Source organism: Dendropsophus ebraccatus, chromosome 3 (assembly GCF_027789765.1).
Source record: "Dendropsophus ebraccatus isolate aDenEbr1 chromosome 3, aDenEbr1.pat, whole genome shotgun sequence".
In the NCBI taxonomy this organism is placed as follows: Eukaryota; Metazoa; Chordata; class Amphibia; order Anura; family Hylidae; genus Dendropsophus; species Dendropsophus ebraccatus.
The window spans coordinates 187,305,611-187,323,528 of NC_091456.1; the positions used below are offsets into that span (position 1 = coordinate 187,305,611).

The 17,918-nt window shown below is 46.5% G+C and overlaps 2 protein-coding genes across 2 annotated transcripts in view; both read right to left on the reverse strand.

Annotated features, from left to right (window-relative positions):
* The window catches only part of LOC138786728 (oocyte zinc finger protein XlCOF6-like), a 622,195-nt gene that overhangs the window by 418,023 nt on the left and 186,254 nt on the right, over window positions 1-17,918 (reverse strand). The gene's annotated exons all lie outside the window — the stretch shown is intronic.
* On the reverse strand, window positions 10,826-13,759 carry LOC138786811 (gastrula zinc finger protein XlCGF57.1-like). The gene has a single exon (XM_069963874.1). It carries the CDS (start codon window positions 13,677-13,679, stop codon window positions 12,831-12,833), a length of 849 nt encoding a protein of 282 aa, XP_069819975.1. The 5' UTR covers window positions 13,680-13,759; the 3' UTR covers window positions 10,826-12,830.

Below are 17,918 nucleotides of genomic sequence, written 5' to 3' on the forward strand. Positions count from 1 at the left end.
GAGCTGTATATGTGTAATGTACATGTAGCTGATCTGTATGTGTGTAATGTACATGTAGCTGAGCTGTATTGTGTAATGTACAGATAGCTGAGCTGTATGTGTACACAGTAGAGCTGACTATATTTGTAATGTACATGTAGCTGAGCTGTATGTGTGAATGGACATGTAGCTGAGCTGTATATGTGTGTCATGTACATGTAGCTGAGCTGTATGTTTAATGTACATGTAGCGGAGCTGTATGTGTATTACTTGTAGCTGAGCTGTATGTGTGTAATGTCATGTAGCAAAACCGCATTGACCATAATTATGCTGAAATATAATTGCTGCTGGGAAGACACCTACCTGCCCCATATTTATCGTGTTGGGACAAAAAAATGCAGTAGGAACTTAGCGGGGGAACAGTCCGCAGCAACAAATCCACAATGAAAAAGTTCCAGCAAAAAAAAAAGTCCTTACAAAAACATACTAACTTTATTATAGAAAAAAAACTTCCATAAAATATAGCATGTGAACAGGTACGTGTAGCAGGAACGCGTTTTCAGCTTTATCACTGCTAATTAATAATGGACATACAACTGTGTGCAACAAATGTGTGCAGTTTGCGCACAAGACAAAAACTTTATAGGTACTAACAACATCCCCACAATATCCAGTCATTTAGTAACTGTGATTCACACCATGCAGTTTATGCCATCATTGTTCCTCTGTAACCTTATGTACATAGGATGCATCGCCGGAAAATTAAACCCGCATAGCAGAGCACCTACACTCACCGGCCACTTTATTAGGTAACCTGTCCAACTGCACGTTGACCACTTAATTTCTAATCAGCCATCACATGGCGGCAACTCAGTGAATTTAGGCATGTAGACATGGTCAAACAATCTCCTGCAGTTCAAACCGATCAGTATGGGAAGAAGGGATTTGAGGGCCTTTGAACGTGGCATGGTGTTGGTGCCAGAAGGGCTGGTCTGAGTATTTCAGAAACTGCTGATCTACTGGGATTTTCACGCACAACCATCTCTAGGGTTTACAGAAAATGGTCCGAAAAAGAAAAAACATCCAGTGAGCGGCATTCTGTGGGCGGAAATGCCTTGTTGATGCCAGAGTTCAGAGGAGAATGGCAACTGGTTCGAGCTGATAGAAAGGCAACAGTGACTCAAATAGCCAACCGTTACAACCAAGGTAGGCAGAAGAGCATCTCTGAATGCACAGTACCTCCAACTTTGAGGCAGATGGGCTACAGCAGCAGAAGACCACACCGGGGGCCACTCCTTTCAGCTAAGAACAGGAAACTGAGGCTACAATTTGCACAAGCTCATCGAAATTGGACAGTAGAAGATTGGAAAAACGTTGCCTGGTCTGATGAGTCTCGATTTCTGCTGCGACATTCGGATGGTAGGGTCAGAATTTGGCATCAACAACATGAAAGCATGGATCCATCCTGCCTTGTATCAAAGGTTCAGGCTGGTGGTGGTGTCATGGTGTGGGGAATATTTTCTTGGCACTCTTTGGCCCCTTGGTACCAATTGAGCATCGTTGCAACACCACAGCCTACCTGAGTATTATTGCTGACCATGTCCATCCCTTTATGACCACAATGTACCCAACATCTGATGGCTACTTTCAGCAGGATAATGCGCCATGTCATAAAGCTAGAATCATCTCAGACTGGTTTCTTGAACATGACAATGAGTTCACTGTACTCAAATGGCCTCCACAGTCACCAGATCTCAATCCAATAGAGCATCTTTGGGATGTGGTGGAACGGGAGATTCGCATCATGGATGTGCAGCCGACAAATCTGCCGCAACTGTGTGATGCCATCATGTCAATATGGACCAAAAATCTCTGAGGGAAGCTCCAGCACCTGGTTGATCTATGCCATGAAGAATTGAGGCAGTTCTGAAGGCAAAAGGGGGTCCAACCCGTTACTAGCATGGTGTACCTAATAAGTGGCCGGTGAGTGTACGTGACATAAGAGCCAAGAATGTAAAATCATCTGGTGCAGCTAAGCACTTTATTGATCACCATGAAGGAGATGTAACATTTTCACTTTTATGGGTTTAGAAAAAGTAACCAAAAAATGTAAGAGGTGGTGACTGGAAGCAGAAGCTCCTCACTAGAGAAGCGTTCTGGATTCTTAAACTAAATACAACGCTTTCCCGCAGGTTTAAACTTCAGATCTTCTTTATATCTATGAAGTAGTTTTTAAAAAACCTATGCTGATACTTTTAGTGCACCACTTTTTCATCCTTAGGACGTCAGTTCTCTCTTCATGTGAATTTTGCTCTACAATTGTAATTGCTAATGGTGCGTTTACACGTAACGATTATAGTGCGAATTTGCGCGATATTGATAGAATTCGAACGATAATCGTACGGTAAACGCGGCGAACGATCAAACGACGAACGAGAAATCGTTCATTTTGATCTTTCAACATGTCATCAAACCGTTGTTTGTCGTTCGCAAAAAAATTCGCAGATCGTTCCGTGTGAACAGTCGTTCGCCGATTTAACCAATGTGTGAGATAGGCTTAAGCGATCGCAAAACGATTTTCCGTACGCTATATCGTATCGTCTAAACGCTGATCGTTATGAAAAAAAAAATCGTTACTCTGACATAGTTAATCGTACGATCGGGCCAATTATCATTTCGTGTAAACGCACCTTAATCAGCATTGTGCAGGTTGCTTGTCTTTTCCCCTTCCCCACTCCCAAGTCTGGTTCAAACCTTGCTTATTAATTAGTCATCTGATGTGTGAACCTGACTGATACCATGTGGTGAGAGGGTGTTTCTTCTGTTGTTTTAGTTGTATGTCTATTATTCATTTAGCTGTGATAAAGGGAGGTTACAGCCGAAACGCGTCTAGCTTACATGTACCTGTTCACATGCTGTATTTTATGGAAGTTTTTCCTACAATAAAGTTAGTGTACATGTAGCGGAGCTGTATGTGTACACAGTAGAGCTGTATGTGTGTAATGTACATGTAGCTGAGCTGTATATATGTGTAATGTACATGTAGCTGAGCTGTATATGTGTAATGTACATGTAGCTGAGCTGTATATATGTAATGTACATGTAGCTGAGCTGTATGTGTGTAATGTACATGTAGCTGAGCTGTACGTGTAATGTACATGTAGCTGAGCTGTATATGTGTAATGTACACGTAGCTAAGCTGTATATGTGTAATGTACACGTAGCTAAGCTGTATATGTGTAATGTACATGTAGCTGAGCGGTATGTGTACACAGTAGAGCTGTATGTGTGTAATGTACATGTACAGTTATGGTTAAAAGTTTTGAGAATGATACAAATATAAATTTTTAAAAAGTCTACTGCTTCAGTTTTTTTTTTTGTTTTTTTTAATTTAAAGTTTATTTTATTTTCAATAAGAACAACAAACAAAGGACGTTGAGTCCCGTTTAAGACATAAACCACGTAGAAACACAATAACAAGGCAATATGCAAGCAGTATAAATCAAGGCGAATAGCCAAACAAGTATAGTTGGTACCTGACAGGGCCATAAAACCTGGCTACAAGGTGATAATTGCATAAATTTAGCAATAACTTAAAAAGAAAAACTTTGTCATGAGAAATTAGACATAGTGACACAAAAAGACAAGGACAAGAAGACACAGACACTGGGGGGGGGGGGGGATGTTGTTAGCTGAATAACTTGCGTTTATAATGACATTCATTATGTTAAACATTTCGGCCGTGCCTACCAGTAGGGCGATGAGAATGGACACGCGAGGGGAGGACAGCTCCCATGTTGAAAAGAGCAGGATTGTTCAAACAGCCACGGTTCTATAAGAATCGTTGGAACGAAAGAGCAACCACGGGCTCCAGTGGCTGTGTACTTCTTTACAGCTGTCGGGGTGACCGCAATAAGATTCTCCATATCATGTATTTGGGCAATTTCAGCGAGCCAATCATCTAATGTTGGGGGCTCCGTGGATCTCCACCGTGGGGTAGCACTGTCTTCGCTGCCTGCAGGAGATGTCTAGCTAAGGACTTCTTGAAACGGGATTGGGCAGTGGGAAACATATATACAGCACTGCTTTTGGGGTGTTGGGGATAAGGACACCTATGACATTGTGTATGGTGCGTAGATAGTCGACCAGTATCCCCGTAGCCGCGGGCACGTATACCATACGTGCGACATGAACCCCAACTCTGTCTCCCAGGCCGAGCAGAAAGACGGTAAGTGCCGAGAACCTGAGGACAGTAACTGTTGGTATACCACAGAGATGATGTGTGGAGGACAGGGAGGGGACACGTATAGATGTTCGAAATCTGTCAGTTCCTGGTGCAAAGTGTGCGTACATTTAGTAGTGGAGTAAAAATGTTGCAATTGAGCATAGTCAAACGAGTGCTTTACGGTAGGTGGGGTCGTATCCAGGATCGCTGACAGGGGTATAGGGCGCCTTGTTTAAGTACCTGATGGAAACGGAGGACCTTGTCGGCTGGGAGCCCTAAGAAAGATGAGAAAAGTCCCGATGCAAACTGTGGGTTGTGTGTTATGGGGGTCAACGGTCCGTGTTTCCGGAGCAGGGGGTGGGATTTGCCTGGCCAAGTGTAGGGAGGCTAACGTATGTCGAGTAACGTAGGACAAGGCGGTGTCATCTCGCAGGGAGGGTGACCAGGTCCAAGGGAGGTGACCAGGTCCAAGGGAGGGTGGAGAGGGGCCTGGGGCACTGTGCCTGCGCTGGTTGAACCCATAACTTAGAATTAGAATGATGGACCATGTCCAATATACGAGCATGTACACAGGCCAGGTAGTATAAGCGGCAATCTGGCAGACCAACCCCGCCCGCAGCCTTAGAGCGAGACAAGGTCTCTCGCCTAATCCTGGGACGACCCCTGGACCACACGAAAGAGGTGAAGCAGCGTTGCACTCGTTTCCAGAAGGAAATGGGGATGTGGATGGGGATGGTCTGCAGCAAATACAGAAGCCGAGGCATTAAAGTCATTTTCAAGATATTGATTCTCCCGAACCAAGAGAATTCTTTCTGTTCCAGGTGTCAAGATCCTTGGTAAAGCGGGCCAGCAAGGGGAGGAAATTTACCTCAAACAGTTGGGAAAGAGTGGGGGGGATGCGGATACCCAGGTATGTGATGCCAGACGTAGGCCATGCAAATAAGAAGTTGGATTGAATGGTACTAACCAATGTGGGGTCCGGGGACACGTTCAGGGCTTCAGATTTGGAGAGATTGATTTTAAAGTTGGACCAGGTTCCAAACTGTTCCAACCGAGCCATCAGGGCGGGGAGGGCTACATGCGGATTAGTAACAGACAAGAAGGTCATCCGCAAAGGCTGAGCATTTATACTCCCGGTTCCCGATGCGGATACCCGTGATATCTGGGTTGGAACGAATCGAGGCTAATAAATTCTCCATGATTAAGGCGTACAGGAGGGGGGGATAAAGGGCATCCTTGCCTGGTGCCATTAAAAAATGGAGAAGGGGGCTGAGAACATCCCATTCACCTTCAATTGAGCCGAGGGGTTCTGGTATAAAACCAGTATTTTAGTAAGGAAAGGGGGCTGATTCCAACCTGTTAAAGGGTTTGTGTCAGGGAGGGCCACGAAATCCTATCGAAAGCCTTTTCGGCATCTAGGGAAAGGATCATTAGAGGAATGTGGCGCGTTCGCGCATAGTGGATAATATCCAGAGTTTTGAGGGTGTTATCGCGGGCCTCCCGCCCTGGCACAAAGCCCACTTGGTCAAGATGGATGAGGGAGGGTAAGTGGGCATTTAACCTATTGGCCAGTAGCTTAGAATAAATTTTTAAGTCCACGTTCAGCAGGGAAATTGGGCGATAGCTGCCACAGAGCTGGGGGTCCTTGCCCGGTTTTGGGATAAGAGTGATATGTGCGGTGGTAGCATGGGGCGGGAAAGGGACAGAATCCGAGATAGAGTTAAAGGCCAGGAGCAGCATAGGGGAGAGGAATTCCAAGAGGGCTTTATAGAACTGAGCAGTCAGGCCATCCGGTCCTGGGCTCTTCCCTCCGGGTAACTGTGAAATCACATAGGCGAGTTCATGCGCAGCAAACGGTTCCTCCAAGTCTCCCATGACCTCAGCGGGGAGATGCGTTGTGAGGGGTGGAGGAGAGAAGGGCCCAGGAGTCGTGACCCGAGTGGTCGGAAGGTGATATAGGGAGGAATAATATGCGTGGAAGGTGGATGCTATTTCCGAACTATGATGCGTGAGTTGGTGTGCGGAATTCCTGATGCAACCGATGTGCATTTGTGCCATCCGATTCTTCAAGGCTCTGGCCAACATGCGCCCACACTTATTGCCGTATTCATAAAATTTACTACGGCAAGTTTGGAGAAGTTGACCCCAGGACGCTTCAAGGAGGCGCTTAACCTCCGAGCGGGCAACTTGCAAGTCCCGTAATATAGGTAGGGACAGGGCACGCTTATGGGCCAGCTCCAGGGAAGAAACCTTGGCAAGTGCCTTTTGCAGGGAGATGGCCTTCGCTTTTTTAAGCCTGGAGCCGTGCTTTATAAGCACTCCCCGGAGCACACATTTAAAGCGTCTCCCATTGAATAAATGCGTTATAGTTTGCTTCAGATCAGCTAAACATACTGTATCCAGAAGCAAAGACTCATTTAAACGCCAGGACCCCGCAGTCTTCGATAGGAACGGTAGGGTAAGGGAGCAAAAGACAGGGGCGTGATACGACCATAGTATGTTGCCTATGGAGGCAGTCGCCAACCACGGCAATGCACTATGTTGGATGAGGATATGGTCAATACGGCTGTATGTCCCATGTGAATTAGAAAAAGAGGTATTATCTCGGTTCGCAGAATGCATCAAGCGCCAGGCATCATAAAGTTGTAGTTGGAGCAGGGCTTTTTTGACTTTTTTAATCGCTGGGTACGAAAAATTAGAGCGGCCTTTGGAATTGTCCAAGGACGGGTCTAATGTGAGATTAAGGTCTCCGCAGAAGAGCACGGTCCCCCTGACTAAGGGGAGGGATAGATCAATTAGGTTCATGAGGAAAGCAATTTGGTCTTGGTTCGGGGCATAAGTGTTAATTATGGTAAAGATATGGCCACTAATGGAGAGGGTAAGTATTAGGTATCGTGCCGCTGGGTCCGTCGTGCAGGATAGTATTTGACATGGCAGGGACTTGTGTATAGCTAGGGCCACACCCTTGGTTCTAGAATCAGGGTTATTGGCGAAGAACCATTGTGTACAGTGTCTGTCGCGGATCGTGGGTGCATGGCCTGTTTTAAAGTGCGTCTCCTGTAAGCAGAGTATATGTACCTTCCGGCGGTGGAAATGGTGGAGAACCTGCGATCTTTTCCGGGGCGTGTTCAATCCCCTCGCGTTGTAGGTTGCTACATGTAAATCCGCCATTCAGGAAAGATGTAGGTAGGCACCGCCGAAGACCTCCAGGGAATGTCCGGGACTGGGATATGAAATGAGACAGAGAAAATCAGGGTGGGGGAGACACAGACAAACAGGGGAGCACACAAAGACAACAACAGCAGTAAAGGCAAAACTGCAGCGTATACTCTAAGAACCTCAAACTGAGTACTACCAGGCCCGGAAATGTCCAGGCTGGGTTTCCCATCTATTGGGGGGAAGAGACAGCTAAGCATGTAAAGGCATAGACCTAAGGCTCCCTCCCAGACCCAGATGATGAAATGCAAACAAATTACAGGCATAACTCGGCTGAAAATCATAGAAACTGATTAAACAATAACGGGGGTAGCTACAGGGCTAGAGACGAGATGCTGTCCATGGCTCAGGGAAGGCGGGCTCGGGAGCCAGCGTGGGCTGGGGAGTGCGAGGGAGAAGCCGGGGCAGGTCGGGGGCCATCTCGCCTGGAGGATCGGGGCCCCACGGGCGTCGAGTTGGGAGATCGGGGCGAGAAAGGCCTTTTGGTGCTCCTGGAGGAGGTCAGTAGCGAGGGCCAATCAGGTATGGAGATGTTGGTGATGTTTAAATCTCGTCGAAATCCCGGGATGTCTTCTGGCGCGCGCAGGGTGAGGGACCGACCATTCAAGCGCACAATGAGGGCGAAGGGGAATCCCCAGCGGAAGGGGATATTACGGTCACGTAGGATGTCCAACACCGGGCGGAGAGTGGCCCTTTGGGCCAAGGTATGTCGGGAGAGGTCCTGTAGGATAAGCAGATGCACTCCTCTGTAGGTGACATTGCGTCGGCGCCGGGCTCTTTAGTAGAGTAAAAGTGGACGCGGCAGATGACATCCCTGGGTCTCTGGTTGTCTCGGCTAGGGGGCTGTAGTGCCCTATGCGCTCTGTCTATCTCGATGTGCGTATTAGGTGGCTGCTCCAGGAGGTCATTAAAGATGGTGGACAGCACCGCAAGTAGATCAGAGGAAGGCACAGATTCTGGGAGGCCGCGGATCCTGAGATTATTGCGCCTGTTGCGGTTTTCAATATCGTCTATGTGTTGTTGCAGGACAAACAGCTGATCAGAATGTGATTGCACATCGTGTTGAAGGGCTAGCAGAGTTGTGGAGGTAGTCTCCTGCACAGTTTCCAATACATCTACTTTAGATGAGACCGTTGTGAGTTCAGCATGAAATTGCGCAAATTCATGTTTACATTCATCTAGTAGTTGCTTGGCCAGAGTGGAAATGTCGGTTTTAGTAGGAAGGGACTGGTAAGAGCCCTGAGATCCGCCAGGGACACCGGCCTATTGTCATCCAGTACTGAGGGGCGGCTGGCAGTCAGTGGAAATGGCAAGTCAGGGACCCCAGAGGTAGCAGATTGGGAGCAAACCCTGAAAATAGGGGGGTGCCCTCCAGGGAAGAAGGTACGTCCGGCAGCCTCCTAGGTGACAATATTCGGCCGTGAGGTGAGACAGCAGTGGCCGGTGCGTGGATGAGGGCAACCGTGTGGGTTACAGCCGCCGTGGTATGTGAGCTCCCCCAAGAGGATCCTGTGGACCAGTGGGATGAGGAGGCTGGAGAGAGCCCCCCTTGAGCAGGTTGGGGTAAGGGCAGGGGGTCCCCCAGCTGGGTTTGAGCAGGCATTGGGGGTGCGAACCATGGGTTGTGCTCCGCGCCGCCGTCCCATGGTGCTGTCTGGGGGTTGAGGCCTGGTGTGGCAGTAGTAGGCAGAAGGCTGCAGTAGTCGGCCCGATGGGGGGGTCGGCCTGGGAGCGGCACGGCGGTAGTGCCACGGATAGGGGGGCACAGTGCGGGGTCTCCGATGAGGGAGGGGGTACCTGCCGGACACTCTGGTCAGTGTCCTCCCGCTGCCGCCGCTCCTCCGGCTCGCTCTGGGTCTGCTGCGCGCCGCTCGGCCTAGGATCAAGATGGCCGCCGAAGGTCCCATCGGGCCGCCTGTGCAGCTGCGAGGAGGCCGGGGTAGTCGTCTCTGGTTGCTGCAGGGAGGTGTCGGTGCCGGCGGAGGACCTCGGTAGGTGTCGGTGCTCAATTGCGGCCACAGATGATCTTGTGCGGGCTGCTGTAGGGTGGTCAGGTGCCTCGTCAGCATGGCGGCGGCCATTTTCTGTGTCCTGCAGCTCCGTGCCTGATGCGGGTGCTGGTGTCTCCGGGCGGGCGAAATATGCCCCGATGTCCCCCTGTGGGGGTGTAGAGCGGGTTAAGGAATGTCCCCTGTTCTTTTTAGCGGTCTTCCCCATGTTGAAGAGGGCCGATACCAGCAGATTGTAGTCTGGGTCTGGAGGAGCTCAGGCTGAAGCGTCCTCACACGGCCATAGTTGGTCACGCCCCCCTCGCTTCAGTTTTTAAAATGGCAATTTGCATATGTCACATACACACTAGCACGTGACGTGGATGCCACTGCAAGGGGTTAATCTATTTTCACTCACTCATCTTGCACTCACCTACCGCTTCAGGTGGCAAATTGAGCATAAATCCCACCCCAACACAGTCCAAGCACCTCAACACACACGCTGCCACCACCTTTCAAATTATAATTGAAAAAAATAAATTGAAGCACATTACAAAGTTCTATAACTCTGTAATGTGCTTCAATCACCTGTCTGCCTCCTTTCCCTGTCTTTTCCCCCTTCCACCCCCCACCAGGAAGTGTCCTAACTCACACAGACCTAATTACTGTCGTCACCGTCACCAAGCTCTTCTCTCAGCTCCTTCTCCTGTTACACTAGCCTTCCCCTCCCCGCCTTTTCAGGTGACTCAGCTTGCTCAGCTCCCATTGGCTGAACAACTGCAAGCCATCACTTGGACTGGGGAGGGGGGGGCTGCTGTAACAGGACCTAGACCAGCCCTCCTGCTGATGACTCATTCTCACAAGAAGGAGCTGCCTGGTGACGGTGACGGCAGTCATTAGGTCTGTGTGAGTTAGGACACTTCCTGGTGGGGGGTGAAGGGGGGAAAAGACAGGGAAGGGAGGCAGATAGGTGATTGAAGCACATTACAGAGTTATATAACTTTGTAATGTGCTTCAATTACTGGGAAAAAGTTTTTCATGGCACTTGTCCTTTAAGTGTGAAAGGACACTGTCAACCCACAACACCACTCACTGGCACTCACAGGGTTAAAACACTACATCCAAAGGCTATGGATTCTTAGAGCATACAAGGACCAAACTTATTAAAGTTTTAAGCTTTAATAGACAAAAGGTACAGTGCTTACAAAAAAAAAGTAAAATAAGATGACATACATACATACTATAACAGTATCTAAGACTTACAATAGTCGTTGCCTTCCCAGGGGGTAGGAGAAATCATGGATCGCAGCTCAGTCAGACTGACCCCTACACTGCCATCCCAGTTTTGCTGTTGCCGCCATATTTTATACAGTCAAAACTCAGCTCAGATTTCAGAGCTGCCCATCAGGTTATTAGGATAATGAGTTGTCCCTGATTGGCCGCCCATCAGGTGATTAGGATAATGAGTTGTCCCTAATTGGCTGATTAGGTGATAATGGGGACGGACCAGGGACACCTCATTGCATATGTCCTGTAATTGAACCATTGCCCTATGGTTGGGGGTGTTGTGTTTGAGTGGGTCTATCCATTCATTGAAGTAGATAAGAACTCCAGGTTTCCCCGAGACCCTTAATAAACCAGGCGTAGTGTTTCCTGACCAGAGATCCTCAATAAACTACCCAGAGTTTATGATGTTTCGACAAGCTAAGGTATAGTGAGTGGAATACACATAACGGTCTGTAGTGTGTGAATACGTAAAACACTTTCATACCACATATAATATAACTGTACACACAATAGGAACAGGGCTGTCCATATTCCTCACAGCATATACTCCAAAATGTTATAAAGAGTAATCAGCTTAACAGTAAATACTTGCAAAGTCAATATTTGCCTAGAAAATGAACTTTATCCCCCAAAACACATTTCAACATCATTGCAGCCCTGCCTTAAAAGGACCAGCTAACATTGTTTCAGTGATTGCTCCATTAACACAGGTGTGGGTGTTGATGAGGACAGGGCTGGAGATCAATCTATCATGATTAAGTAAGAATGACACCACTGGACACTTTAAAAGGAGGCTGGTGCTTGGCATCATTGTTTCTCTTTTGTTAACCATGGTTACCGCTAAAGAAACACGTGCAGTCATCATTGCACTGCACAAAAATGGCCTAAAAGGGAAGAGTATCGCAGCTAGAAAGATTGCACCTCAGTCAACAATCTATCGTATCATCAAGAACTTCAAGAAGAGAGGTTCCATTGTTGCCAAAAAGGCTCCAGGGCGCCCAAGAAAGACCAGCAAGCACCAGGACAGTCTCTTAAAAGTGTTTCGGCTGTGGAATCGGGCTACCAGCAGTGCAGAGCTTGTTCAGGAATGGCAGCAGGCAGGTGTAAGTGCATCTGCATGCACTGTGAGGCGGAGACTCTTTGAGCAAGGCCTGGTCTCAAGGAGGGCAGCAAAGAAGCCACTTCGCTCCAGAAAAAACATCAGGGACAGACGGATATTCTGCAAAAGGTCCAGGGAGTGGACTGCTGAGGACTGGGGTAAAGTCATTTTCTCTGATGAATCCCCTTTCCGATTGTTTGGGACATCTGGAAAACAGCTTATTCGGAGAAGACGAGGTGAGCGCTACCACCAGTCTTGTCTCATGCCAACTGTAAAGCATCCTAAAACCATTCATGTGTGGGGTTGCTTCTCAACCAAAGGAATCGGCTCTCTCACAGTCTTGCCTAAAAACACGGCCATGAATAAAGAATGGTACCAGAATGTCCTCCAAGAGCAACTTCTCCCAAACGTCCAAGAGCAACTTCTCCCAACCGTCCAAGAGCAGTTTGGCGATCAACAATGCCTTTTCCAGCATGATGGAGCACCTTGCCATAAAGCAAAAGGTGATAACTAAATGGCTCAGGGAGCAAAACATAGAGATTTTGGGTCCATGGCCTGGAAACTCACCAGATCTTAATCCCATTGAGAACTTGTGGTCAATCATCAAGAGATGGGTAGACAAACAAAAACCAACAAATTCTGACAAAATGCAAGCATTGATTGTGCAAGAATGGACGGCTATCAGTCAGGATTTGGTCCAGAAGTTGATTGAGAGCAGCCAGGGAGAACTGCAGAGGTCCTGAAGAAGAAGGGTCAACAATGCAAATATTGACTTGCTGCAGTAACTCATTCTAACTGTCAATATAAGCTTTTGTTACTCATAATATGATAAGCTTGTTTTTTTGTTTGTTTTTTTAAATTGTGATTTTTTTTCCCAACTTTTGACACTTTTACAAGAACATGCATTAACACATTGGTCCTTCTGTAACAGTCCCAGTACTGCAGCTGCTATAGTTTGTCTGTTTTACTGAGAAATTGCTCATCTCCCAACACCAAGATTTGATTTCTGAGTAAAACATTTTCCACACTCCGAGTATTAAAATGGCTTCTTGTCTGTGTGAATTCTTTTATGTTTAGCAAGATTTGATTTATGAGAAAAACTTTTTCCACATTCTGAACATGAAAATGGCTTCTCCCCTGTGTGAATTCTTTGATGGTCAACAAGACGTGTTTTCACTATAAAACATTTTCCACATTCTGAACATGAAAATGGCTTCACCCCTGTGTGAATTCTTTGATGGCAAAGAAGATTTGATTTCTTATTAAAACATTTCCCACATTCTGAGCATGTAAATGGTGTGGCCCCTGTGTGAATTCTTTGATGGTCAACAAGACTTGATTTCTCAGTAAAACATTTCCCACATTCTGAACATGAAAATGGCTTCTCGTCTGTGTGAATTCTTTGATGCTTAACAAGATTTGATGTCAGAGTAAAACATTTCCCACATTCTGAACATGAAAATGCCTTTTCGTCTATGTGAATTTTTTGATGTATAACAAGATTTGATTTTAAAGTAAAACATTTCCCACATTCTGAACATGAAAATGGCTTCACCCCTGTGTGAATTCTTTGATGCTTAACAAGATTTGATGTCAGAGTAAAATATTTCCCACATTCTGAACATGAAAATGCCGCCTTGTCTGTGTGACATCTTTGATGTTTAACAAGATTTAATTTATAAGTAAAACATCTCCCACATTCTGAACATGAAAATGGCTTCACCCCTGTGTGAATTCTCTTATGTTCAACAAGATGTGATTTCACGTTAAAACATTTTCCACATTCTGAACATGAAAATGTCTCCTCCCCTTTGTAAGTTCTTTGATGGTGAAGAAGACTGGATTTGACTACATTGCTGTGAGGGGCTGAGGGTGTATCTGGCATAGTGGACGGCTCCTCATATGTATCTTGTGTGATATGATCCTCTGAGGAGATCTGATGTCCCCCTGAGCTCCTGGTAGAATCATCTGCAAAGGAGAAAACAGCATTTCTCTTATTTCCCAGTAATAAACATATTGCAGACATGGAAAGTTACTCTTTTTTATGTAACATAATAAGAATGATCAGATCTGTTCCCATCCACAGGAAGTGTCAGGGAGAAGAATCTAGAAGCTGGAGGCCGGGGAGATGACGTCCTTAGTAGGAAAAGAAATGGAAACTCTTCTCAAATAAAAAATAGGACTACTGACCCCCTACATATCAATAACCTGAAATACAGAAAGTGCAACAGCAACCTACAGGTGCAAACACTTACTGTACATACTCCCCCCCCCCCCCCCCCCCGTATACACACGATAAAAACCTGCTCTATAGATATTACAAAATGAGGATCTTCGCCAAACTATTTGACCCTACAGAGTGCACCGTGTCACCACATTAAGGTGTCCTCAGAGACATGGTCCCTACTCCAGCATTCTCACACTAGCAATGGCCTCTCCTGGGCTGAATAAGCCTACAACTGGGCAGATGGGAGCCACATCTCTATTTATAACACTTGCAGGACATGGGTGGAGTACAAGCCAACAGGAAGCAGCCGCAGCCCCTGCAACCTGAGAGGTATCTTATCTAAAGGGCCTTTTACACGGCCTGATTATCGTAAAAAAAAAAAGAAATTTAATCAATAATCTTCTGGTGTAAATGCGGCAACGATCACAACTACCAACGAATATTCGCTTGTATGTCGCCGATCGTATCTTTCGGGCCGACCTCAAAATCATTGTTAATCCTTCTCCAGTCTTTCAGTGTAAACGCTCGTCGCTCACAGTATATAGATACGACCGCAATTACGGATATTCACAGAATATATACAACTGCATTTACTATGGTAATTATGATCGCATTATAAACGTTTCATAGCGATTTACCTTCTCGTTTATAACAAAAAATCATCACTTGTCGTTCACTAAATGAGCGATTTATCTGTATGTGTAAAAGGACCCTAATACTGCTCGGAGGGCTCAGTGTGTGTGTATGAGGGTATATATACACATATACATACAGGGGACAAATGTAGCGCCCAGGAGTAAGGTACCTGTGATCATGGACACCTGCGGACATTCACTATAATGGAAGGCCATGAGTATCTCACTTTATTGTACTTTCAGGGGATAACTTGCACTGTGTTGTTTTGTTGTGCACACTTGTACTCGGTATATAAGGTCTTTTTGTTATGTTCACTGTAATTGCACTGTACCTGCACCATACTCTGAAGGGGTTAATATAAAGCCAAGCTATGACACAGGAAGCTTAGAAGCCGGTAGTTTTCCACTGTTGCTGTGAGATGGTGTGCAGAGCTGAGGTTTTGGAGGGGAAAAAACAGACACTGATCTTTTCAATGTTGTTTATGTCTAGAAAGAAGCTGCTGTGTCATTCCCATAGACCTGTATGGAAACTCAATCAAAGTCTGTGGCATACTAAAGTTGTGATTGTGTGATATAAAGCTGTGATTGTTGCCCCCCTGACAGATTTGTATAACCAATCCCTGCTAACAGGAGATGTCCCCGATGATTGGAGAACATCCAATGTTATACCAATCCACAAGAAGGGGAGTAGAGAAGAGCCCAGTAACTACAGGCCAGTGAGCCTGACATCTGTAGTAGTGAAAATGACGAAAAAGAAGATAATGGATCGCCTAAGAATCAACAACTTTGATGGATCCAAAAAAGCATGGCTTTACTGGGGGTCGATAATGTCAGACTAATCTCATTGATTTCTTTGATTATGCCACAATAGTGCTGGATGAAGGTGGTGCTGTGGATATCGCCTATCTGGACTTCAGCAAAGCTTTTGATACAGTTCCCCATCAACCCCATAAAGGGTTGATATTCCTGGAGGTGTCAGTAATATGGAAAACAATTTAGCTTGGCTAGATAAGTGGTCCAAACTGTGCAAATTGAAAAGTTTAACGTTTCCAAATGTAAAATAATGCACTTGGGGAGGAGGAATCCTCTATCAGAGTATCACATCGGCAGTTCTGTGTTGGAAAAGACTTCAGAAGAGAAGGATTTAGGGGTAATGATATCGGACAGCCTTAAAATGAGTCACCAGTGCAACCAGGCGGTGGGGAAAGCAAATCGTATGCTGGGGTGTATAGCTAGAGGTATAACCAGTAGGAAGAGGGAGATTGTGATCCCGCTGTATAGAGCTCTGGTGAGGCCACATCTGGAATACTGTGTCCAGTTCTGGAGACCTCATCTAAAAAAGGACATTGATAAAATAGAACGGGTCCAAAGACGCGCTACATAAATGGTGGAGGGTGTGAGGCATAAACCATATCAGGAAAGACTTAGGCCCCATTCACACATCCGTGTCAGTTTTTACTGTCAGGAAATCCTGATCAGGAGGCCTTAAATGTCATCAGGAAAGTATCAGGATTTCCTGACAGTAATCCGTTTTTACCTTCAGGAAACCATCAGGAAAAACCTTCAGGATTTACTGATGAGAAGAAAAATAGGACATGTATTTCTGCAAACTGGATGGTCACAGCTTGCAGAATTACATCTCCCATCATGCTTGGCTGACAGGTCATGATGGAAGTTGTACTTCTGCAGTCTGTGGTCACCCAGGTTGTAGAAGTACAACTCCCATCATGACTTGTCAGCAGGGGCATGGTGGGAGTTGTACTTCTGCAACCTGGATGGCCACAGGCTGCAGAAGTAGAACTCCCATCATGGCCTGTCAGCGTCGAGTGGCCGCGGGGGGGTGCGGGGGTGCGGCGATTGGCCGCGGGGGGGGGGGGGTGCGGGGGTGCGGCGAGTGGCCGCGGGAGGGGGGGGGTGCGGGGGTGCCGCGAGTGGCCGCGGGGGGTACCTGCAGACAGGGATGCGGACGAAGAGGCAGCAGGACGACGGGGCAGAGGCGGAAGGTGAGTGGAACTCCGGACGCTTTCCTGATGTGCATCAGGAAAGCGTCTGGGGCCCGGGCGCTCCCATAGACTCCTATGGGCCGGATTTCCGGACGAAAATAGGACCGGTTCTAAAAAATCCGGTCCTATTTTCCGGAACGGACACCCTTCCGGAAAATTACGGAAGGGTGTCCGTGTCCAATGTAAGTCTATGCGTCCGTAAATCCGTCCGGATTTCCTGATAGGAAATCCGGGTGGTTTTTCCGGACGTGTGAAGGGGGCCTTAAGGATTTGAATCTGTATAGTCTGGAGGAAAGAAGGGAAAGGGGGGACATGACGGAAACCTTTAAGTATGTTACAGGACTAAATAAGGTTCAAGAGGGAAGTGTTTTAGTAAAAAAATTAGCTCAAGAACAAGAGGACACAGTGAGAGGTTAATTGGGGGAAAGATCAGAAGCAACGTGAAAAAATATTATTTTACTGAAAGAGTAGTAGATACTTGGAACAAACTTCCAGCAGAGGTGGTTGGTAAATCCACAATAACAGAATTTAAACATGCCTGGGATAAACATACATCTATCCTAAGATAATAAGAAAGGAAATACTAAAAGGGCCGACTAGATGGACCTAGTGGTCTTTTTCTGCCGACAATCTTCTATGTTTCTATGTAAAGTTGAAACATTGTATCTGTTAAGGCCGTGCTTCTCCACTCCACCCCGCCCACTAGAAAGTTCTAATTTTCTCCTAAACAGTATAAAAGGAAGAGTCAGTCAGTCACCTGGTATTCTGCAGAGACCAGAGGAGTGAAGAGACTCTGCTAGACCGCACAGAAGACGAAGAAGAAACCGCTGTTTCCTGTGAACCCTGACAGTCTGGACTTATTACCCATTGGGGTGCACCACATCTTACCATCCCTCCCAGAGAGCAGTAACACGTGGTGACACCTCAATAGTGTCTGAGGGCCGAGCACTGTCACCACTTCAACCCCGGGCGCTACAGACATATCTGGATACTTAGGGGCACATAAGGGGGGATGCAACATGGATTTCAAAATTTTAAATCCAGCTGTGGCATCTACCCTCCATGTCCGTTCACTGCAGATCATATCAGGAAGCCCATTCAGCTCAATAGTCGTAGTATAATAATTTTACTTAATATTTAAAAAAAAAAAAGAATGTGTGAAAATTCATTGGGAGCGTTATTTAAAAAAAAGGTGATTCCCGCTACAGATCCTGTCTGTGCTAGTCGCTCCTCACAAGTGCTTCTGCTGCCATCTACTG